This window comes from Nipponia nippon, unplaced genomic scaffold, assembly GCF_047370975.1.
Source record: "Nipponia nippon isolate SJK-2023a ecotype South Korea unplaced genomic scaffold, ASM4737097v1 scaffold_1, whole genome shotgun sequence".
In the NCBI taxonomy this organism is placed as follows: domain Eukaryota; kingdom Metazoa; phylum Chordata; class Aves; order Pelecaniformes; family Threskiornithidae; genus Nipponia; species Nipponia nippon.
In genome coordinates this window covers 124,795,837-124,821,304 of record NW_028262290.1, presented here as the reverse complement: position 1 = coordinate 124,821,304, position 25,468 = coordinate 124,795,837, and the positions used below count along the sequence as shown (strand labels likewise).

Here is a 25,468-nt window from a genome sequence, read left to right as displayed (position 1 = left end):
TAACAGCGAAAGGCTTTGGCATGCCCTGCAGCCTGAGACCTGGGTGGCTGCATGTTTTTGAAGCTGCAGTTGTAGGGATTACTTCACTTGGTGTTTACAGCCCTGGCTTAAACCACCTTTATACCCGCTGCTTGGTACCAGAATGGGTCGTTGCAGCAGCAGGAGCGTATGCTTGCCCCGTGGGCCAGCACTGGCCACCCTCTCCTGCCCGGGACTGCAGACCCTGGTGTTCTCAACTGGCTCATGTTTTAGAAGTAGTAAAAACAGTGATAGTTGACATATGATGGGTTTACATGTTAATTGTGTAATTAATGGATTCAAATAAAGTTTTTTGGTTAATAAGTTTAAAATAAATATTAAAACAACAATTAGATTTTAAAATAAATATTTTTTTTTTATCCATAACCATGTTTGTCATAGTGAAATGTAAAGTATTTCCATCCTGAAAACAAATCAGAACACGTTTAGTCTTTCCTCAATTTGTTGTGACCTGTATTTATAATAGGAGAAGGCTGGGCTTCTTTTAAAGTCTGACTAAAGGCTGTCCTGGGCTGAAAACTGCTGAAGTGGATTTGTGTAAAATCCAGTTCTCAAGTGTACAGTTAGTTAAAATGCAATGCAACTACGACCAGCCTATAAAGAAACACATGGGACACTTGTGAGGAAATAACTGTGATTTAAGCTGAGGCTATGATGATGGATTCTTTGTGTCTGAGGATGTAAACTCTCTCTTGCAAAACAGCATGTTTGTTGAGTATGTATATATGTGCGTTCAGATACATCTTGGAAGTTTGGTTGCTGTTTCTTCGCTGTGAGCTGCAATGTCATTAGTGCAGCCAGGTGGAGCGGGTTAGCAGGGTGTGAGCCTGATGATGGTTTGGAGGATTCACCTGCCAGGTGGGTGGGACCTGGGACACCCTCAGCAGGCAAGCAGCGAGTCTGCTGCAGGGGAGGAAATGCTTCACCCTCAACCTGTAGCTCACACAAGGCATTTCCATGTATCTAAAGGGGCTAGATTGGGGTACCTGTGAAATAATTTGGAGTTACGTATCTGCTGAGCCTTATGCAGGACAGATTTTTGGGCTTGCCTGTCGTGGGACCTACAGCTTCAGGTGGGTTTTCAGAGGTTTGCCCCTTGTCTTTGTGGCAGGGGGTGCTCCGCAGGGCCAGCGAGCCCTGCCTGCAGCACTGCAGTGTGTTGTAGTTTGCTGTAGGTATACGCCAGCAGCAAATGACTGTGTGGTTCCTACTGTGCATCAGGGAGGTGGCAGTGACATATCTGCTTCTTGGCAGAGTCCCTCTAACTGGTTGGGCCCTTTAGGGAAGGGAGGGTGCAATGTATTGTAGGAGTCTCCTGTCCATAGGGAGCCTGCTGCTTGAAGGCTACAGCTGGACGGGGGGAGAATTGGCATCATTCCCAGGAGCAGCCCCGGGATGGGCTGTGAGCCTTCGCCGCCCCACGGACCGTGGTGGTTTGGGTGGTCAGAAGGCCAGGCATGGACGTGGGCGCTCTCCACTAACATTAGCTGCCACTTTAAGTAGGGGTTTACGCTGTGGCTTGCGCTCCTGGGTGAGTCACAACCCATGCTTCCAGCATTACTCCTAGGCTCTCCTAACCTCTGCAGCAAATGCTGCCAATAAAAATCTCGAAGCTGCTGAAATTACAAGCAAAAGTGTGTGCTGAAGTAGTGTCTTTTATTCAGTCGCTGGTGTTGGTCACTGCCGTGTTTCTGTGATTGCCTGTTCGTTTTAATGTCCATATAATGGTTGCAAAAAAAGTTGCTATAAATATAGGAGATAATGTTAAGCAGTCACAGAAGGGTGAATATCTTAAAAAGCTGTGAGTTGGAAGTAAGTGTGCCGCTTTCAGAAGTTACTCCTCCTGAACTGTTGCCACGAACAGAGGAACACACGTCAGTGTCTCTCTGTAACATTTAAAGTATATTTTTGTTTCCAAAATGTGTTTTGGTTTCCATTTAATGGGCTTTTGTGTTCTCCCTGGTAATTAAATGTATGTACTTCTCTATCCTTTTGATCCTAAAATGAAGCTTGTAGTGGGGAATATGCTGGTTTTACTGTTCGCTTCTGAAAAGATCAAAATACTGTTCAGAAAACCTGCAGAGTTTGTGGGTTGGCTTTTTTGGGTTTTTTTGTGTGTTGTTTTTTTTTTTTTCGGCCTACTCTCTGTGCTGTGTTTTGCTTTTTTATTAGGAAATGTATAGAAAAAGTTGTTTTATTGTTCGTTAGAAGTATAAAGACCTTTTTGTAACCTTTGACTTTCAGCGTGGTCACTAGAAGGAGGAGGTGGTTAATGTTTAATGAAGAGGTCCTTTATTTAAAATGCTAATTAGCCTTTGAAATGAAATAGGCTTTAACCAAAATAAAAATCTTTCCAAAAGTTTCAATGAGCTTACCGTGCCCCCAGACCCTCGTCTTCCTCCCCTTGGACTTTCCCTGTCGTCTCTCACCATCTCCTCCTGCTCTGCTCCTCAGAACCCTCTGGTGTGTGCAGTACCCCAGTGCTCAGCAGAAACCACAGGGCAAACACCCTGTCCCCTTTCTTTTACAGATAAATACAGAAAGTCTGAGGCATGTACTGAAATGGAAACACACTTTTCCACGTACTGGTGTGCCTTATTTTTTCTTTCTTCTTTTTTTTCCCCCAAAGAAAGGAGGTCTATAAGAAGACCTAACAATGCCCTTAGTGTTCTGTCAGAAACTGCCTGGCTACATCTTGTTTTATTTGGCCCTCGCTGAATGGCAGTTTAATTTATGTTTTGGGTGTTTGGCAGATATTTTATCTTTGTCAAACTTCACTTTTAACATTTGTTTAGATTACTTGTCACAACACTTTCAATTTTTTTCAAACTCTTAAGATTTCAGTCAGCTCAATGTTGCTTAGAAGTGGTTTCTAGTATTTTTGAACTTGCTTCTTACGTGTTGTCCCTTTTTGAGCCATCCCAGTTAAGCTGGTTGATTTATAGTTTCTTTTTCCCACTTTCCCTTTGCTGATAGTGCAACACTGGTATTTTGAGTCTCTGACTCCATTGGTGGTGGGGTAAGCATCTCCTAAATCCTGTGAATAATAAAGAAAAAATATTATATTGACGCTTGTAAAAACCTGAATACGTCCATTTTACTCCATATCACCTCGTACATAAGACAAGACTGCGCTGCCCACATTGAAAAGCTGTGTTGAGATCAGGAACATCCTTCCCCACCGTTCTGTCTGATAGGTGATGGTATTTGCTTTTCATAGCCGTGAGGAGATTCTGCAGATGTTCCGTAGTGCTGGTCTGAGCCATCAGTTCCTGAAAGCACCAGGAGTCCTGGGCTAAGGGCTCCTTGCTGTGTTTTGCCAGATGCTGTCAGCTCTCTGGTACCTCTTTGATATTTCTGAGGGGCAGATTGCATGTGAGTATGAGCTGGGCCTTGGATACAGACCTGGTTCCACTTCTTGTCTGCCCGTGCAACGCAGTCTTTGCACTGAATTTATTTGGAAGGACCTGCAGTAAGAGATGAGGAGGATTCTGCTGAGGCTTCCCAGCTCTCCATCAGGAGTTGTTTCTGTTCATTTAATTCTGCCTTCAGCCTAAATCTCAAGCAATGACCAGACTGTTACTGTTTCTGCTATGCCTTTTGACTCTATATAGATAGAACTGAATGGGAGAATGTAATTTTAAAAGAGGCTGGGGAAACTTGAAGTATGATATTCACACTGTGTTGCTTAAAAAATGAAAATAAAAAAATTCTCCCATGTAGCTGTTCCTTGCTCAGGTGTTCTGTCACAACTGATTTCAAAGGGATGATTTGCTTACGCTAGTCTTATTTGCAGCAATAATGTTTGGAGGATTGCCATCATCCAAATATATTTGAACTGATACTCTTTTGTGAAAAGTTTTTAAATTTGGAAGTTACATTTCTGAGCTGCAGATGCTTTGGTTCGGCAAAAGGCAGTTTACCAAAAGTAATGTGATTGCTGAAATAATTTAGTTTAATACTTGCCCATGCTCTGTTCGTTTCCATGCTTGAGCTGACTTGCAAATGAAGACATATGGACATGGACAGTGTGAATAAATTAACAAAAATTGCAAATGTTCAACCTTCTCCAAAAATCCTGGAGACAGCCCGCAGACTTCAGCCAGCATGGATTAATCACAGGTGACCCTAAAGCCAACCAGAGGTCAAACGATGAGGCAGACTGCCCAAGAGCTGCTGTCCCTGCTTGCCTGAAGCTTCCCTCTTAGCTGCTTGCTGTGGACCAGTTGAGAGGATGGCAAGCAGACTGGTAATGGCTTGGTATTTACAGAGCCTAAGTGTTCACATGCAGATGCAAATACAGTTTTTTGGGCAGCTTGGGTCCATGTTGTTCCCCTTCTGCCTTCATTTGGAAGTGCGTTGTGTTTGTCTGGGGAGTGCATGGAGTCCTCTCAGTAGTATTTATCTGTCCGCCCCTATTATTAATTGATGTAATTGTTTCTTTAATAATATTTACCTAGGGTTTTAACATGGAATTGACTGTAGAGATAATTCTAGTGCAATCTTAGAAGAAAGTCAATGCCTTAATTAGAGAAATGACTTGCTGCTCTTGACTTGTTATTCATGAATTGATTTTTTTTTCCTGCCCTGAAAAGTGTTTGCCCTGAAATCTGAGGAAGTTGTTAACGAGATGGGTGACATTAGAAGAAGCGCATACTAGCAATTAAGATGGACAAGTAAATTTGACAAAGAAGCTAATATTTGTCCTGAAGGAAACCTGAAACATTTGGGATGGGAGAGGGAATTTGGAGGCATTTCTGCCTTCTCCAAGCCTCTTTCTGAAGAGTCACTGCAGTATACTGTGTTGAGAAAAACAGAGCAGCAGGGACTCTTGGAGAAGGTGAGTTACATCCACTTAACTTTTCTTTTACTATGCTACACTAGGTTCTGTAACTACACAGGATCATCCAGGGAAAACGAGAGTTTTATTTAAAAGCATAGCAGAATATTATTTTAAGCAGCACACTGGTGATGTTGAAACTTGGTGCCTCTCAATTCTGCTAGGGCCGACAATTTTGAGGATGAAAAACATATGGAATATAGATATAGAAGATATCCACAATGCTTGGGGTATTATTTAGCATTATTTGTATTATTCAGGCTAGCAAAAACAAACAAAAAGACCAAGAGAAAATCTCCTGTTACAGGGCATAAGCCATCCAGTAGACAGTAGGAGTTGGAAAGAAATTTTATGGGAAAGTTTTTCTGTAATTGCTCTCCTAGAGGTTTCTTCATCCGTTCCCTGAAGCATCTGATGCTGGCTGCTGTCAAATGAGAGGTTACTGAACTAAATGGACTATTAATCTGACCCAGTACAGCAATTCCTGTGTTCCTATGTTTACAAGCGGGCTTTGTCTGCTCAGGGTTGTCTCTCTGGAATAAACCCTCCATTGGAGGCGAGGGAAAGGAAATTGTCCAGAAGCTTTTACACTGTTGCTATGTAATTTTGTATGTTGTTTTTCAAAAAGTGTATCCTTTTTTTTTCCTCCCCTTTTATGTGTATGCATGTTTTAAATTATAAAATTTAGCTTCCTGTTTGATGGATTTGCTATTCAGTAATAGTCAGGACCATTGAATAACATAATTATTTAGAATTATGTGCTTTTAAAAATTGAGGGACAAAGCAATCTTGGTTGGATGGTATATGGCTAAATGATGGATTCTGTTCAGAAGGGTGTGAACAGGTGCCTTTGTCACCACTTGCCAGCCCTGCTAACATTTCTGTTTCTTCTTTAAAAGTGGAGAATTTCTGAAAGGAAAATACGTTGTTGTTGTTATTAATTGGTGTTCACGATGTTCCAGTGAACTCAACTTTCTACCTTCACTCATTTTTAATAGAGGGTTTTCTATTTCGCTTGAGCTAAGAGGTTCAGTGAATAGCCTACCTTTGCAGTGAGGTATGTGAAGCAGAGTTGTAATGTCAAGGAATTGTGTGCCTTGGGGTTTGCTGTGTAAATCTTAAATTGGATTTCCTTTATTTTCCTAAGGTTTAAGAGTGGATGAGACAGTCAAGCTATTTAATTTGGATCCTTTTAGCATGTCAGACAATATTGCTTCATGTAGATGACTTTCAGTTCTCTTTACTGCTTTAAAAGGTACATTAGAGACATGGGATACAAGTGTGCTTTGTTTCACCCAGAAAAATGTGAACTTCATATAGGGAGAATGTGTTTCATTTCCTTACCATGTGTCAACAACTGGATCCTAAACCTGTGTTTATCAGACGCAGAACTGTTTTTGGAGGATTATCACTAAATCAAATGCTAGACTGGAATTTAAGCTCTCACTATAGCATTTCTCAAATTTTCTTTCTATTCTACTTTTAGGCCATTTGGTCTTTGATGCTTAGATCTGACGTTCAGAGGCTATGTTTTTACGTTCCTCTTTGTACAAGAGAATAAATGTTTCTTTCTGTTGCAGAACCCTTATACTCTCATAATAAAGACAATACACCTGATTTCTTTTTTTATTAAGGCCCATCATTACTGCTCAAACACATGCAGAAAGAAATTGTCTTAGCTCACACATGGTAAAACCATAGTATAAGCGTATTACTGTGGTTATAAAAATGTGTTAAAAGGGAGGAGATCCTATGGTTTTCTTTAACACATGGACTTCCATTATTATTTTAGGAGTATATCTCTTTTTTTGGATAATATGCATTAAAAATTAAAGCACATGTTTTTGTCTGGCAAAACCAGGGCCAGAGTGGTTATATGAATGTGATACCTAGTCCGTGTCATAAATGCAGCTGTTTATACAGAATTATCTAGAGGGTGCTTTTTCTCAGTTGCCTTCAGTGTCTCTTCCATCTCTTGCTATGTTAGAGCTCTGCATCATTTTTCTTGGACTATTCCTTTCGTATGTCATTCAGTCAGGTATGTTGCTTGTAATACATCTTTGAATTTCTTAGTATTCCACACAATGTAGTCACTTCTCATTTTAAATAATTATTTTAAGTAGACTGGGGTGTTTTTCAGACCATTGTCATAGTGAATCTCTGACAGCACACACGAGCTTTGTATTTGTGAAAGGGAGGTCTTCACATCTGTCATCAAATTAAGCAACAGTGACTGTACCCAACATGTTCGTTTTTCCTTCCACTCCTGCTCTCTTCCTCTCTCCCTTATAAACTCGGATATGCAGTGCGGAGTGACCACAGTTCTCCCCAGCTTACAGTCCTTGCAGTGATGGACTCTATATTGGGAACTGGAAAACTTTGTCTTAGAATCCATATGGGCAGAGTATTGTCAAGAACCACAGCTTGTATAAAGGAAGCGACAGCCTTTACTTGTTCCGAGAGATTATTTCCATTAGCTGACATCTTTATTGCATTTTCTTGCTTATGCATCATTTTGAGAATACTTAAATTGTTTTTTTTCTGCTGACTTCTGATTTCCTTTAGCATATGGTGCTCTGTGAGACCCCATATAATGGACAACTCTCTGAAACCCGGTTGGCACAGCCGGTGCTAGCTGGGGAGAGGATGCAGTCAGGGTAGTACTGAGGGATGTGCTTGAACCAGCATGTACCTTTCAGCTATCTCTGACTGGACTCTTCCGCTTAGTGATTTTTTGGCCTGATTATAATTACAAAAGTCATGAGTGGATTTTGAATGGCTCTGTTTTACCAGCTAAGATCCTCTTTTTTTTTTTTTTTTCCCCTCTGTTTTTTTTTTCTTTTGTTTTTCTTGGGGATTAATTCAGTTGCTCAACCAATGTGTGCATCTGTTGAAGGAACTTCAGGTGCTGTTAGAAAAGCGCTCTCTGCTGTGACATGTCTGCTTTGACATTCCCAATTCAAAGATATGCTCTACTTGGCCACTGGTATTTGCATGGTTAAATCAGATTGTCTTATCAGCCTTGGGCACCCAGCTGGGCTTCCCGGCTTCTAGTTTCTCACTCTCCTGTCTCCTTTGCGGTGCATTGGGCTGCTGGATCCTGACTTGTGAAGTGCTGCTGTCCTGAAAATCATGCAGGGAGAGCCTTGATAAGGTTGTTCTGCTGCACTGGGGAAGGGCAATTACCAGGCACGCAACAAAGGTGGTGTGGAAAGCATACCTGCCCTGCTGTCTGGCTCTGGATACGTTATTATACAATAAAAGCAGGGTACCTGGCAGAGCAACTCAGACTGCGACACCTGGTAAGCACAAAGGAGGGATGGGCCGCTGTGGCAGAGATGGTGTTGTCGGTATCAGGAGATGGGTCTGTGCTGGCTTATACTCAGCAGCATACCGGGCTTGACCCCTGGCATGCAGGAGGAAACTGCTGGGAGCTTTGAGAGCATTTCTTCTCTTGCTGGTTTACATGTATTGGTGTGCGTGGGTTGGAGGTTGCGGAAATGGGCATCGTGTTCCCGAGGCTGAATATCCGTGCTGTTGTTCTGCTTGTGGTGGTTCAGAATTGGTTGGAGACTTGTTGGAGGAAGCACTGCCTGACTGCACGCTGCCTTTCTGCAGGAGGAGTCGTCTTGGGGACTGTTAGTCAGCCAAGTGTAGCAGCTCCTATGGGATTCCAGATGCTATTGAGAGCTTTACAATTAATTCATATCTCATGACATAATTATGAAAGTGCACACTGAAAGATTAGTGATCCCGATGCATTCAGACGCTAAATACTGCCCTGTTGAGTGTTTGATCTGGGTCAAGGTCAACAACCTTGTCTGGTCAACAACCACCGTTCTTCTTATTACCTGTCTCCATCCCTAAGGGTGTGCATGCAACTTCTTCCTCCACAGTAAATGTGAAGTAATTCAGGCTAGTTTCCTTGTCTGCAGAAGTGGGAAAGTTGTCTTGCATTTACCAGTGGAAAGATGCTTTCAGAAGTGGACTTGTTGGGAATGATTGCTGTGATTAATTCGCACACTTGCTTATTCTGCAGGAGTACCTTTGTCTGGTACCAAAAGTCCCGCTTTGCAGACTGACATGTATGACATAAGTCTCCTTGAATTTTGTAGGTGCTTAGGCTCCTGTTAGGTTGCTTTTTGGAAGTGAAATGTAAGGTTGTAGCTCACTTTGGTCTTTCTGATAATGTAATCCATCTGTCCAGCACCTCTCAGAATAATTCTGGGACATAGATCTTCTGAATGTCTTAGGATGTGGAAAAGATGTGCTGGTTTTGTGGCTACCATGATTAATTATTGCACCTCTTCCTTATGACCTGACTGATAATGTTTTGCAACATTTTCAGATGATTCAGAGGACAACTCTGAAGGTGCTTACATGTGCAGTGTTATCTCAGCGTATTATTAGCATTTTGCAATTGCTTTATTGGCTCCCTGTTAAGCAAAATATTGACAATAAAAATGCTATTTTTGTTCTGCAATCCACTCTCTGGCTTTGTCCCCTCCTAGTTAATGGCTGAGCTTGTTCCTAATTTTGCTACCCTATTGTTCCTGTGACACGGAGCTACAGAGAACAGAGGTTTTAAAATAAATGTTCATAATCTCCGCCAGCCCTCTGGCATATTCTGCTGACCCTAGGGGAGTCTTACTGGGAATATATTGTAACTTGTGATGTGTAATAAGTGAAGGTTCAGGAGCCTGAAGTAGACAGCAGAAATGTCGTCTTCTGGGTAAAGTAGGACTGAAGACTCTAATAACTCAGAGGAATTACAGAACCTTTCAGCAGACATACTATTAGTCTGGCCATATATATAACGAAAGATGATAAATTATGTGTGTTATTTTGTGTTAGCACAGTGTCCCCACCGCCATGATATTAAGATGACAGATGCACCTCTAGTCCAACAGACTAGTATTCAGAAATGAAGTTCACAACCAATGCTTGAACCCTGTTTTTCCTCTGTTCCACTTGGATCACCCTCCTCACTTGACAAAGGGGTGCAGCAAGGATGCAAACTCCTCTAGCTCCAAGGAAGTAGAATTTCCAGCCTTGTAGTGCAAAAAATTGGACTGCTAACAGACTGAACCTACCTCCTGAACATAGTTTCTTGCCTCCTAACTCTGGGGGATTGAGAAACCTAGATCATCATTTCACAATTCAAGCATATCCCTAACGAAAACTTCTTTCAGGTTTCTCAGACAGCTTCCTGAATAAACATTATTCATTTTTTGAGTGAATCCACATGCTCATCCTAACAATGGGCTTAGATTACTCCAGATAGCAGAAATTTTCTTTGCAGTAAAGTGGACTCTTGCAGGATTCCTTCTCTGTGTGACATATAAAATGAAGTGTGCTGAATTGAGGCAGAGCTATCCACTGCAGTGCATGTTTTCCAAATTAAACAGAATTTTATTTTCCCCTTTGTTTATCTCAGTGGCTGTTGAAGTCGTCATTTCTTTGCATAGTGTGTGAAGATCACGTACTGGACTGACCCTTCTTCACTGCATTTGAAGGCAGCACGTGTGCCATAGTGGGGCACAAAAAGATCTGTATTTACCAGTTGTCCAGGTATTGAACAAAGCATAAGTGGAAACTGAACTTTTTCTTCCTTAAATTGGCGATGAAGGCAAGTCTAGTGCCACAATTTGCGGTTGTGGCTAGACATCCAGGTTGGCTAAATTTGGCTACTAGATTCCATCATTTGTGCCTCTAAAGATACCCTGTATGGGTCCATGCAGAGGAAGACTACCCAGCTGATCTCAGGGAGGGTGATGGTGTGCTGCTTTGCTTTATTGTGATGGTTCTGCTAAGACCAGGACTTCTCAGGAAGATAACTCTAAGGCTGAACAGACAGGTGAGACTGGTTTCTGTACTGGGACAGTCATCTCTAGCAATGTCTTATTCAATGAAGGATAACAGCAAATGTTGCAAATCTAAATTGCCCTGATCCTTCCCAATATTAGCCTACAGTGACTTTACATCACCTACATTGATGCCCAGATAAAGCATAGCCATCAACACTAACATTTTCAGCACCTGCCACTCACAGAGCATTTGATGAGCCTCTGTCCTGACTCGTGGCTCCACTGGTTGGGGTTTTGAGACCAGCACCCACTTAGTGTCACCAGTAGAAGTTACCACTGGTCTTGCATGTCTTTGTGCTCTCCTTTAATGAAGTATCTTGTCATCCTGTTTCAGTGGTTCACCTGCAGTGCTCGTTGTGACTACAGAGTGTTGGCCTCCCAAATAGATGTACTTCTCTGTCAAGGAGCTGCCCTCCAAAGCTGCTTCCCTCTTCAGCTTCTGAGCAGATGAAGTACTCCGTTCTTTTAATGATTCCCAGGCCACCATCATTTACTAGGGATCTTCCATCTGTCACCAAAACAATAACATCACTTGACCTCTCTTACTGATCTCAGAGGCCTCTTAAAGGTTATAAACAGTCAGTATAAGGCCTTTTTAGTAGTTGCAGTGATGGTAAGTGCTGTATTTGTCATTGGTCACCATGACGTTTCCCATCAGCTAGAAGGTTAAGGATGAGCACTCTGAGAGCATGCTCGGGAGTCTTCAGATAGATCCCTCACATCCTCCTAGCTGTAACACCACTTGAGAAGAGGTTGGCATACTTGTAAACATCTGCTTATCCCATGATATTGGATGATATTACTGAACATAGACAGCAGGATGTGGTTTTCCTTGCTTGCTCAGTCTCCCTTTCTCTGGCCTCCCATCTCTTTCCAAGAGCCCTTCTCACAAAAACTTGCTTTGACTGGGAATTGATGTGATGGTATCTTGAGGTGCCTTGTAGCCAGAGTTAAAGACCAGTTAATTGCCAGTTAAGTGAAAGACCTTCAATGGAAGATCTTTTTGCTGGATGGGAAGCGTGTCCCATTCTGAACTTAATCAGAGATCAGCGGTGCTACCTTCCCTTCATAAATAGTTGAGTATGCTGTCAGTTTAAGGTGCTACCTGTTGACCTGTGTAAATCTTCCCAGATCTTAGAAGCGTGTTGGCACTGGTTGCAGCTCGCCTTTGTTATTTGTGGTTCTTTTTCTCTGCCTTGACTGGATGATGAGAGGGAAGCCCAGGAGATAGGTTCCTTAGTCCCATCAATGATAATTTTTCCTTTTCATTGATTGCCATCTCACATAGAAGCAGGTAGGGTCAAAACAATCTGGTTGGACACATAGGACTGGAAAGGACAATTTGGGTTGCAAAGTCCACTCTTGTTTTTCTGAACTGTAGGAAGAAACTGTGCAGGAACAAAGGAAACCAGCTGAAAAAATGTAGTTGGAGAACAAGACTAAAACAGGAGGCATAGCACCCTGGGTGGGAAAAGCTTCGTATTGGAGTTTCTGGTTATATGTGACTTGAGTGACCAGCCTGCTTTGTAAGAGCTGTTTATGCTGGCTACCCTGTGCTGCTTAAATTGTGGATCATCTGAATTGTGTTTGAGAGAAGTGATGTGTTTTTGCCTTTGAGTTTGGGGATGGGCAGAAACAGGGTTCGGTCTGAAAACAAAAATACCCCACAGGTTTTGTCTGGCAAATCTCTGGTCTCCTAAACCTCTGTAGCCCATGGGATAGTCTCTCATTTAGGATATTCTCAACATGGAGTTACTGTTTTGCATCCTTAGAAACATTAATAAGGACCAACAGAGATGACAATGCAAGAACATAAGTTTTGATTCCACTGAAAGCAATTTTAAGCATTAAGCTTTTAAAGTTGGGGAGAGAAATCAGTGTAAAAGTTCACTTAAGCTCGGGGATCAGGAAGTTCAGTTACCCTCCTTTTGGTTTCCAGAAATGAAAGAGAACTTCTTTTCTTGACAGTCCATTGGGATTTTTGAATGTGGCATAGTAAGTAAGGAATGCATTTAGTTACAAAGCCGAGTATCCTATATACCAGCGCAAAATGTATTCAAAGCCCCCTGAATTCTCTGCAGAAAACTGCAAGAGAGTTCCTTACAGAGGTGATTGAAAGCCACTGCACAGGAAATCAACTTCTCATCCTGTACATAAACATGAGCCAATTCTACTATATCTGGTTCTCGGGGCAGTACACACAGTAAATTGTTAACCCCATCACCTGACCTAACCATTTATCTTTACTTCTCAGTATAGTTTTGGCAGCTGCTGAGTAATGAAAGAAATATGGAATGCAGATAGCTGTAAAAAGAAAAGAAAAAAAAACAAAAAACAAAAACCCAAAAAAACCCCCACCAACACCCCCAAAAAAAATCCACCCCACGCCTCTGTTACAAACAGCCCTTTAAAACAGCAAACAACAGGAGAAAATGAGAAATTGCCTGATGCACTGGGAGGATCTTAAATATGGTTAGTATAGAACAGAATTAACATCTCTGTAGAATAACAGACACGTGAAGCATGGATTTTCTGTCCTTCACATCTCTTCATTATGCTAGCGTTGTGCTAGCACAAATAAATTAATAACTCCCCTGAACCTTTGTGGAACAAATAACCATAGCGCCTTTCAGATTTTGAAACGTAAGCTGTGTGTGTTTTTAATGTTATATGTTTTACATGAAGGTTGGCTGAAATAGGGTATTCTGCCTACAGAGTATTGTTCCCATATGAGGATTCGGGCTATGTACTCACAGCTGCTACTCTCCAACATGGACTCTCAGTTCCACTAAAATCAATAGCTGGCACAGCAGGGTACTGTTGTATGGTGTGTAAATAAATGGGTGTCATTGTGTCTCACTTTTTTTTTTCTTTTCCCCTTTCAGATTTAGATTTAGTTTTTTCAGGCATATATCAGTGCGCGTTTGCAATGCAGGCGATATGAAGCATAGCTGCTTTGGGAAAAAGAAGCTTTTTTTTTTCCCCCCCTTTTTATACTTCCCAATAGGATTTTCAAATAAACAACAATTGCATTAATTATATTAATTATCTCTTAACAATCTCAATCAGGAAAAAACAAATAAAACAGAAACCCATTTTGCAAGTGTCAGCTTTATAACAAAAAGGAATTCACAGTCACCCAGTAGACAGCTATCTTGCATACCAAGATGTAGGAAAAGTGTTGTAGTAATAGTGTCTTAATTCTGTTACGACAATTTATCTTCCCTCCTCCCATAAGTCTTGCACCTATAGTTGAAAATATATGACAATTGTGGTTATGGGATGTAAGAGCTACAGATCTGCTTTTCAGTAAACTGACTTTGAAGTTCTGTTTCATGCATTTTCTTTTTTATTCGTGCATCTGGTCATATAGCGTGGTTTACTTTTTTTGGCTGCAGACTTGGCAGATACAAAATGCAGATGTTGTTCTTCTGACTTAAGCTGCTATTTTAAGCTTTTTGGCCAGGGGTTGAAAATTTTAGGCTCGGTTGTTTATTTGCTTATCATCAAAGTGGTTTTTGTCATATAATTCATATGCAAGTATTAGCTTTCTATGTTTACTTTCAGAGTTTGAGATTAACAGTATGGTCTTTTTTTTCTTTCCTTTTTTTTTTTTTTTTAACCAGCATGCTCTTTTGATTAATAATACAGTAGAATATGTTATGCTTCAGAGAGCTTTTATTTGCCAAAAAACCACCCCAACCCTCACACTGTGCTGCAGTGCTTTCCCTTTAAGAAAACCATATCTCTCTCCAGATGCCTGCATCTCTTTGATACAGAAGGGTACACTCAGTTCCATCTATAAACAGAATCCACTAATTAAGAGTAATTGCTTCGGAGATTGGTACAGACTATTCAGCATCAGATGCATGTTCCTCTCAGATATCCATTAGCCTCTAATAAGATAATGCAGATGTGCCAGTCTGTTTCCTGTTTCCTTCTATTGTACCTTTATTGCCGTATATGGACCAATGGGATGGGCTGAACAATAAGTGGATGTCCTTTTGCTCCCGGAGCCCTTCTCAAAGGAATGTTTGTTATTAGATTGCTTTTTCTGTTTAGTTTCACATCACTATGCTAATAAAGGAAACATAACACTCCAAAGGCTTTTTTTTTTTTTTTTTAATTTTTTTTTTTTACTTCTGCCACGGTAACTAGTTTATTGTTTAATTAAATCTCGTTGGATAGTCAAGAAAACAAAAATGCAACATCTAGCAGTCAACGAGGACAGTGGAAAATGGAGTACGCCCCTTTCTGAAATAAAAGTTTCCACGCGTTTTTAAGAGTTTAAAGGTAGCGTGGTTATTGTGTTACTGTATCTGACTGATTTACACCGGACTAGTGCTAAATCTGCTGAATTATTCAGTACCACTCAATGCAACACCATCAGCTAGCATAATAGAAAGCATATGCATAATCAGGGATTTCAATACAAACTGTACATTAAATACAGTAAGGGTTCCCAAAACTATTAGATCTTGACTTTGTTTTGAAAACAGCATTAGAATATGTCTCTAAGCCACCTAATAAATAAGGACTCCGTCAACTCTGTTCCTTGGGAAAAAGATGTAATATACTGTTGAAAGGTTTTGCATGTTAAATTTCTCTGGAATTGTTTTTGTTGCTGGGAGAAGAGCAACTTGCCTCTCCCGTCTTGCTGCCCAGGCTGCACTCGCAGTCCAGAGGTTCCTGTTTTAGGAGTTAGCCTAAGATTTAAGAGAGGGGGGATTTTGGGCGTTGGCAAGAAAATGGGAAATGAACTTAGAAGAGACTTCCTCCGTGACCCTGGAAACTTTGGGGACATCTACGCTGCAGACCGCCAGGCTTGGAGCAGCAAATTCCCCAGAACCCAGCTCTGTGCAGAGCACGTCCTCATGTCGGCGTGCCTCTCCTGTGTTCGTGGTTTCGTTCCCCAGTGGTACAGGAGGAGCAACAGTGGTTCTCTATGGTAGAAGGGTGTAGAGACAGTGGATTTAGCTTAAAAGTTTGCTGGGTGCCACAGCTGTGGATATCTTAAAATGACTACCAAATTCCAAACATCACCACAGGTAGGGCAGAACTCCCCACTGATCTTTTCAGAAGTGAGAAGAAAAAAATGCAAAAGTCATGCTTTACTTGCAATGCTGACAACTTAATTCCCTGCTATGGACGGTGAGAGGGGAGGAGGAGCAGTGTGGAATTGGGGTGGTGTTGGCAGAAGGGAGGACAGAGCATAACCTTCCTTCTGGCTTGGCGTCTTGCCTATCCAGCTGTTGATGTGCATCAAAGTCACCTGTAACAGCAAAGGGATTTTATTAATTAAAATAAAATCTTATGCAAGTGCAAAATTCAGAAAGATTAATTATGTTACAATAATACCAAATATTGTTACCAAATGTAAGCTAAATAGCAATATAATGAATCAGAATCAATTCATGTAATACATTTGAGGAGAGCTGACAGACGTGTGGAAAGCAAAACTGTTTTCTGTAGTAAAGCCTGTGCAAAATGCATGGCAAATTAAGAGACAATAAGAAAAGTTGGGTCACTGTTTATTTGGCAAAATTTGGAGCTTATACTGAAAATTTGTGGTTTTAAACTGCTGCTCAGCTACAAAAACAACAAGAAATGTGGAAAAGACAGGTACACCTGCTACATTAACTGCAGCTGATAAATATGCTGTCTGCTCTGCGCTGGAGCTACTGTAGCCTCCTTCCCCTGTGGCCATCTGCTTTATCACTGAAGTCAAGTCAATAAAAGGCCTGTAAAAACCAAAAAGGAGGCATATGTTCTGTCAAAGAAGAGTCATTGGCCGCTGTTCAATGTGATGTAGTGCACAATGTGATCATCTCTTGGTGAGCCTTCAAAGAAACTTTTCTGTATGATCCTTTTCCGTACTGTTCATACTGAGGGCCTTGTACTCATGAACAGTCCCTAAGGATAAGTCTAACGGAAGAGGATTTTCATCATATACTGGGTAGATTCTGTGAAGTGCCTCGATGACAGCCATTTTCTGAATATTTTGCCTTCTATGTACAGGGCAGAAATCCATGCTGTTGCCTCACATGAATGGGTATTCAACCACCGCCAAGGTGACTCTGCAGTCAGTTTGGGTTGCTCCTCAGCTGCAGTAGCTGGCTCTTCTCATCCTGTTTAGGGTAAGCTTGTTAGCTCCCTCCTTAATAGAACCCAGGTGTAGGCCAGAGGAGAGTACATTCAAGGTCCACATGGCATGGAAAGGTTGGGGCTTGCTTCTAGGCAAGTGTTCACAGTCCAAAGAGGACATGGTCCTTCAGCTGTGGGACGTTTACCATAGCAAGTGACAGCAAAAGAAAGTCTCCTTCTCAAAGCTGGCACCCATACAGTGTCTTACAGTGTTTTGCGCTGTGGTGCAGGTTTGGCTGAGGAAAAGAGATATTTTCACCTTGAAACCATCCATCTGCAGCCTAGACATCTGCAGCTGGTGTCCAATGCTGGAATCTTCATCAGCGAGTTGAGGGGTGTGAACGTGTCAGTCTGGTGACACATGAGTGAGATCTTGCCTTAGGAGTTGTCTTCAGTGCCATGGAACTGGCATGAATGGGGACAACTGATTTTTGGGTTTCCTGTGCTGCAGCAGTTTCTACTTTTGTGGTGTCCTCTGCTGTGCAGTGATGGAAGTGATGGGTCTGTAATCTCTGTTAGCAGAGCTGGTGACTTGGAGTCCCTCAGTAAGCACAGAGCATGGGTGGCATTTGCTTCTTTACGTGGGTAGAGTTGCTGGAATATAGGCGTCTGCCTACGATTTCCTCCTCGGCCATCGTATAGACATTCAGCCATGTGAACATTTATTACGTCCTGCTGCTCCTGAGGGACACTATTTAGAGATGAATGGTACTCTGAACAGTGTGTCATACCTTTTACACCATCTTCCCTCTCTGCCTTTAATTGGAGAGAAAAGCAGAGGAACAAATTCTTAAGGCTTATCGCCGGCACACCGATCTGCAAGAAATTTCCTGCCATGAAGGCTAAAGAGAGGGTGATTTTTGAGTAAGGCAAGGGAAACTTGGTTTCTGATAGTAATTTCAGTATATAGTTACACCTCACATCAAATAATAAGCGTGTAGAACTATAGGGTTGTAATCTAGTTTTGGCATTGTTAGGTATTTCATATGGAGTTGCATACTAAGGAGCTGTAATATTGCTGCATTTTGTCATCCAGGTCCATCACAGAACATGTTCCTCCAGTGGTGAGGAAGTGACCAAAGAGTTCCCTGACTGCCCTTTTTTCCCCTCCATCCTGGAGGAGTTGCTTCTTTTTCTGAATACTTGTCACTTAAATATGCAAATATATCTGATGTTGTGGTTCTGAGCATTTTTATAATTTATGATGAGCTCTGCATTTTTCTGGCTAATAGAAATATAATTGAAGGTATTACATAGTTTTATAAGATGAATTTGATTTCCAAAGCCCTACGTCATTTAAAAATAGGTGACATTGTTCTGTGATTAATTTAATGCATAGATTTTTGGGGCTGGTTGTCATCAACATCCCTTCCCTCTTTGTTTTTTTGCAAACATTTTGAAGTGTGGTATTTTTGCTGGCTCTTGTGGAATTGCTTTAGAAAACATTAGTTCTTTGCGTATTCCTTTGATACTTGGCTTTCCCTGTCTCTTAGGCTTCGTAAAGCGTTAGCTAGTTAAAACAGTCACCTGCGATGGTTCATCTCATTTTGTGTTGTTAATGAGTCGATATATTTTGGCTGTTGAGGTTTCTTCAGGTTTCACCAGTCTCCAGGCTCATGGTCCTGGAGCTCGGCATAGCCAACAGCTGTGCGTTAGCTCGCCATACCCCCTGTTACAGTCTCATCTCTGCATATGTCTGTCTCCATTACCATTAAAGGTATTTTGTGCATAATTTACACAGTTATCAAATACTTACAAGCTACATTTCTGTTATCCCCAAGCAGGCTGCACTCAGCAGAAATTGCTGTCTGAAAACATGCACAGCTGGTAACCTTTGCTGGTATTCCACACAGAGCAGAAACACTCCGCTGCTTTCTGACAGGCAGACATATGCATTCGGGGTTGGTGTGTTTTTTTTTTTCTTCTCCTTTTTTTTCCCTTACTCATTTGAATTCTTACCGACAACTAGTAAACTGAGTAGCAGCAGTGATAGTCAACATTGCGTTGTCGCAGTTTCCCTCCTCTGGCATCGATTTTTGCTTTGTGACCTTGACAAGTCATTTCACCGCTGCCTTTATTTTCCCACCCAAAAATCTTCTTGTCTTTGGTTTCAGGCTATAATTTCAAAGACTTACAAATAAAAATGCTGTATAGCAGCGGATGTTGTTACTGATCGCTGACTGTAGCAGATGCAAGGGCGTAGCACATTGTCTCAGGAAATAAAGCCTTTAGGCAGCCCTGGACTGCCTTGCTTTTGGGTGGTTGAGTTTGCTCTGTGGCTCCTACTGTCTTCTCCCAACAGCACGTGTTGGAGGAGACGGGTAACTCCTCGTGCAGGGTGATGCCCAGGAGCCGGCTGCAGCGCTCGCCGGCTTTTGCCTGGAGCACTGCACAAATACCTGCAGGAGTAGCGTTCGCAATATGGAGCGGTTGCAGCCTTCCCAGTAGCTCTCAAGACACCAGTAGCAGTTACTAGCATTGCACAAGCAGGTTGTTTCCGAGAAGACCAGCCATTCACTGTACATAGACTTAAACAGCTATGGCGGGAGCACGTTTTCACTGCTGAGAACAGCACAAGAAGTGCCCCGTTCTCAGCCTGAGGCTTTTGGTACCGAGACTGAGAAAATGAGGACCCCCTCAGTAGGCACCAGCCGTTTGGGTGAAACACTGAGGAAGGTGTGTGTGGCTCTAGATGACTTTGAAGGTGGTGGTCATGAGAGCAAGCGAGTTGCCTAGCCGAGCACAGGAGCAGTGTATTGCCATCATGTCACTCACTAACCCAGCTTCTGAAATAACGGGTGCTTGTTTATTTGGTGATAGAGGCAGTTCCTGCTCCTGCCCCCTCCCACCCCCCCCAAAAAAAAAAAGAAAAATAAAAAAAAAAGGAATGATCAGTGAGGTATCTCTTAAGTGATAATGAGATAAACTAACTATCCTTTGTGAGAACAATTATTAGTAAACCAATTAGTGTTTTAACAGCCCAATACAACATCACCCTCAGACACAGTTCCCCAGTGCCCTGCCTGAGCCATGGCATTGAAGCGAGCAGAGAGCCTCCTCAGTGTCAGTCATTCTGTAGCTTCTGTGGGAAAACTGAGAGCTTTCATGTACACAGAAATTTTTCAGAAGTTGATTTCTTTGCCCCCCCCCCCCCCGTTATCAATATTTCACATAATTATTGATGCATTTGTTTTAAAACTGGCAGTTTCCAAAACAAGATTGCATCGGACCAGAAATTGCTTTTGGTATAACACACTGGGCAGGGAAATCAAGTTAACGGGTGTTCTGCTGTTAGCTTTGGTAGAGTGATAATTTTACCCCCGGGTAATCATCAAGCTGATCTTGTAGGACACTAATTAATAAGTAATCACTTAACAAAAGTAGCAAAGGGATAAAAGATTTTTCTATGTGTATATATTAAAAATATGTATATTAAAATCAATATATTGTTTTCTTCTTCCGACAGACTCTATCAGTATGCATCTGTAGAGAGCAACTGTCCTCCCAGAAAAACATTTGCGTAAGCAACTGAACTGCGCCCTGATACCCAGAGCAAGAAGACTTTCTGTCCACGGTCTGCAGAGCAAGAATGTCCTGGAAAAGAAAACAGTAGGAAGCAGCGATGAAATATAGGATGGTCCTGATCTAGTGACTTACATTTTCAGCATCACACAATCCAGCTCAAGCCATACCTGCAGGCTTGACAGCCCTCTTCATTCACAAGTTGAGGTATCTATTTGCTGGCCTGGAGTGATGCAACATAATATTTATACACTGTGAGGTGTTAACATGACAACCAGCAGCCGCACATGTCCAGTACCAGCAGTGAACGGACATATGACTCACTATCCAGCAGCGCCATATCCATTACTTTTTCCTCCAGTCATCGGTGGGCTGTCGCTACCTTCCCTCCATGGACTCCAGAGTCACCCACCAACTAGCGGATGCAGCACCCCGTCACCTGCAAGTAAGTGCTTGGTATTAATAGCTTTTATTGACCAGTTTTCCTCTAACAAAGACTGATTGTGTTCGTTCTGAAATTATTTTAAGAGTAATTGCAGTTGTTCATCTGTGATGTATTTTACTTGGGCAAAGAGCGTGCATTTGTTTTGAAGTACCTTTTTCACTTAATCTTGTTTTTATAGAAATAAACATGCAACTATATGACATACCAAAGCAGAGGAAACCAGGAGTGATAAAACCTGCTATGGATTTTGGCATATCTTGCATTATCGTGTTAGCTGCAGAATCCGATGTTGTGTTTAAAGAAAAATTGCGTGCTGTGTATTCATGAACAGCGATGATTCCTCAGTACAGAATTCTCTTAAGTTGCACAGTAATTAATACTGCTTTCGTTTTCTTCCATAAGTAACTGCTTTCTTCCTGGGCAGCTTGTGAAGAGCAGCCCAGTGGACAGCTAGTAGCTGTGAGCTGCCTACGGCTGCAGAGTGAGCCCTTGAGTCTATGGTTGGGTTCCACGTGTAGCACTCTTACATTTTCAGCACTGCTGAGTGTATTAGCTGGGCAAGTTTGTTTTCATTGCTTTATGATGAACACACGTTTCCTGCTTGGACTTAATTTTATATATGTTTAAGTGGCTCCAAACAAAGCTGTCCCAGGTATAAACTCTTTAAGTAGCATCAGATAGACAAGATACATCTCTGGAGGTCTTTGCAGTGGGTGACTGATGCATTTATCACCCATGTGAGGAGAAACAGAACGTATACAGCTTTGCAGGTCAGTTTGTTATGAAGATGATTGTCTAAATACATTACCGTGATTGTTCAGTATGAAAAGATCTTGACTGAACAGCAAGTTTGCAAACTACTACACTTTCTACTAAAGGAAAAGGAGACTTGCTATAGCAGAGCCCCTCATATATCTTTCAATAGAAAGCACGCGAAGTTGGAGCTCCAAACATGAGCTTCACGGTGAAGAAAAAACTTCTGAAGAGTAAAGTTGTGGAGTTTGTGCTGTCTGATACTAATTCTGGCTTCATGTCTCACATATGCATATTTGAAGACTGAGTACTCTTGAAGTAAAGCAATTTTTTTCCCCAGTTAATGTGGACAGTTTTCATGCAGTCACATGTGGGAAGAGGTATAATTGGGTCAGGCCTGCATTTGCTGTTTTGCTGCAGAGTGTTTATCTTTATTGGAGGTGGAAAACAAAACACGCTCAGCCAGCAGCTCTACAAGTAACTGTTTGACTTTCCAATCATTTCAGAAATTATCCTTGTTAATTATCAGAATACCATACTGAATTTATCCCTCGATATTGCAAGAACACTCACCTGTTGAAGAAATAGAGTGTTATTAGTTAATGGGAACTTTTTCTGAGGCGTACATTGGTAAATAACCAAATGTGCATGATCAAATATGCAGTTTTTCTTTTCCATGAGTTGTTCCTATGGAATTAAGAGTGTGTTGCAGATGCATTTTTAACGATTAATAAACCAGTCAGTGTTCAGCCTTTTAAAAAAGTAGTGCTAAGTATGAATTTCTGTGGATATGCAAATAAGTGGTGGCTACTGAATCTTTGGGTTTGTGTCTTTATGTCCTAGTCCCAGCATTTTCAGGGCATTATTTTTGCCGAGGGGCTTTGCAGCACTGGCTCACATTGACTGAACATGAAAGCCTGGCAGCTGTTGTGCATAGCTCGAGGCAACAGTGTTTGAAAATACCAGCTAAAATTGGCGAGACAGGGAGGAGGGTGACTTGACTGAGAATTTCTTTTCAGACACAGTCCCCTGCAGGATGACTCTTCTGGTTGGTACTATCCTGTTTTCTTACCTTTGGTGGTGACAGTTTGTTTCGAAACCTGTTGACTTCTGATTCTGGAGCTTGAGGTTATCACTAGAGTTATGGAGACAATTTCTTGGAAGCAAGCAGGTTGAGCTTTGGGTTATATTTCAGGTTTTTGTTTTTCATTGTAGATGGTTTCTTTCTTTCTTTCTTTCTTTATTTATTTACAAGAAAGCCAGCCATGGGCTAAGGTCGGTATGATTAATGAACTCTATTAAAATTAGAACTTATTCTGGGTGGTGGAAGAATATAGATCTCACTTGCAAAGATTTGAAGAAATTAAAGTTTGGCCAAACCACTGCTCTCTATATGCTTGAAGCTCTTGTACTATTTATCTTCTAGATTCTTCCCATTCATGCAAAATCCAATAGAAATGATTTTATGTAATAGGAATGCTATAAAGATCTCTTTAATCTTTTTAAAACAATGCAGTTCAACAGCTTTTGTTCAAAGTTACAATCATTTAAGCCTTCATATTATTGTCCTGTTTTATTTTGTTCTGTCTTGGTTTTGGACTTTCCATGGTGGCAGATAGCCTTATATCAAATAGCATTAAGTTATCTTAATCTACAGTTGGGGTGGGTATCTCCAGCTCCATTAAAGAGACAACACTATTTTAGACATATTAATTTTGTGAGCACGAGGGGCTTACAATAAGAGTGCAGGATGGAGTGATTTAGTTTCATTGATGTTAATAATGGTGTTGCCTCCATGACCTGTGACTTGGCTTCTGTTTTTATACTGAGGTACATAGTGCAAAATACTTAATAATTAGAGGGCTGGTCACAGTGCTAAAGAGGTCAGAAGATGAAAAAATATCACTTTTATGCATACATGAACTATGCATTAGCACTGACAGAGACCATGGTCAAGAAGATCGTTACTTTTATAAGTCCGATTGATTTACCTACCACTGTATTACCCCATAGAGCACAGAGCAGATGTCTTTACTCCTGAGATCCGATGGCATGCAGGCTTCCCTGGTTGCATTAATAATGAGGAATTGCTTCTATATTAAAAAAAAAAAAAAAAGTAAAGATTGTTTCGGGAGATTACTGCTTAGCTCATTTAGGAATGGTAAGGGAAGGCTAAACTGGAGGCATTCCTGTGCTTTTTGGGTCGTGTGCCAGCCTGCCCCAGACCAACAAGGTTCATCCCTCTGCTGGGCTGGGAGCAGCTGTGGGAAATGGAGGCTTAACAAAAGTCCTGCAGACCCTGACATGTTTACAATAGGAAAATCACAAAATGTTAGTGAAATATTTGGGGGAGGAATAAATAAATATGGGCAAAGATTGTTGCACGACATCGTATTAAAGTAAAAGCATCTTAGGTTGAGGTGAGTAGTGGTCATGCAGGCACACACAGGCGGTTCTGGTACCTGGGTAGCCTTGCTCTTCGTTATTGCTGGAAGAAGGGGCCCATCTTGCCGTCATCAGACCTAACGCTGGTAATGCTGTTTCCAGAGACCGGTAAGGCAGCTGTCACAATGTGAGAATACCAGCTTAAGAAGAGTTTACCTTCTTTATAAAGCATCCGTTGTGGATGTAACTGCAATTTTTAATTTCTAGAAAAAGACTAATTATAAAAATTAGTCTTAAACAAAAACCAAAAAACCCCTATAAAAAAACCCTAACCAAGTGAAGCACCACCTGACATTTGAGAAGGAAAGGCACGTAAAAGCCATGCAGATCACAGTAGTATATCCAGTGAGTTGAAAACTGATGAGGAAAGTACTGTCTTTATGTTATGGCTGATGGAACCGCAAGGCACACCAGGGTGTTGCCATTTCACAAGTGAATCTCAGTATGGGGAAGATGAAGCTGTGCTGCTCATTGGTAGAGCATCTTTGTAAGACAGGTTTCTGTAATGATGTTACATCACCAGAATGGTCAGATTTTATTAGTTTAACATGGGTGAAGACCACTGCATAACAAAGCCGTTTGGTGTGAGCTGGAGACAATGGCATGGGGAGGAAAAAACTTAATCTGAGCTAACGCTGTGATGAAAGTAATCCCTGAGTGTATCCTACATCAAATTAAAATAGGGTCTGGACAGTAGCCACTGTGGGAGCCACTAAATAATAAAACACTTTAGTTGGCCATTGTTCCCTTTCTGCTTGGATTGAGCATCCTTCTTCAGGCGTCCTGCTTGGATGGGGTGATGCACATAGCCCATGGCATTTGATGGGAGCAATCCCATATTCTACCTCTAGCCCTCCACCACGTTTTGGTCCTTAGGCTGCTGACGTGAGCCTTTGGATCCTCAATATTCTGCCTTCATTTTTTGCAAGGGTGAAGGAGCAGGAATAGCTTGGTAAGGGGGCAGGGGAGAGCAGTGAGCCTGATACAAGAATGTCCTGGAATTTATATGAACTTAGTAAGATTGCTTCCTCCAGATAGTTAAATAACACATTCAGATTATTTTTTTTTTTTAGAGGGCTGTTGGGATGTCAAGGAGAAAAATCTGTACTAAGATCATTTGTTGTATTCGAGCCAAGCTTTTCCATACTCTTCTGTCTGGGGTGTTTTAAAAGTGCATTGTAAAGAATAAAGGACTTTATATTCGGTTTTATGTAAATCTTTTAGGTATGAGAAAATGTATGGAAAGTAAGATCGTATGAGGAACTGGAAGAGGTAGACAAGGAACTAACTAAAGCTTTGCTTCTGGATAGTGCTATGTAAATACTAATTATTATATTTAGTAGCCAGAATTACTGCATCTCAGTCTTTTCAGACATCCTCAGGCCAGGGAGATTATTGTTTTAAGTGTTGTTT

The 25,468-nt window shown here is 41.4% G+C and overlaps 1 protein-coding gene across 3 annotated transcripts in view; it reads left to right on the top strand.

Moving 5' to 3' along the window:
• RARB (retinoic acid receptor beta) overlaps positions 1-25,468 on the top strand; it is a 336,849-nt gene that overhangs the window by 119,611 nt on the left and 191,770 nt on the right. For 2 of the 3 annotated variants that reach the window (XM_087771085.1, XM_087771093.1), the window contains exon 3: positions 20,357-20,857. In XM_087771085.1, the coding sequence (XP_087627211.1) occupies positions 20,680-20,857 (178 nt within the window). In that variant the 5' untranslated portion in view covers positions 20,357-20,679. Of the gene's footprint in view, positions 1-978; positions 1,113-20,356; positions 20,858-25,468 lie in introns of those variants that run through there. The other variant, XM_009466441.2, reaches the window with a different exon arrangement.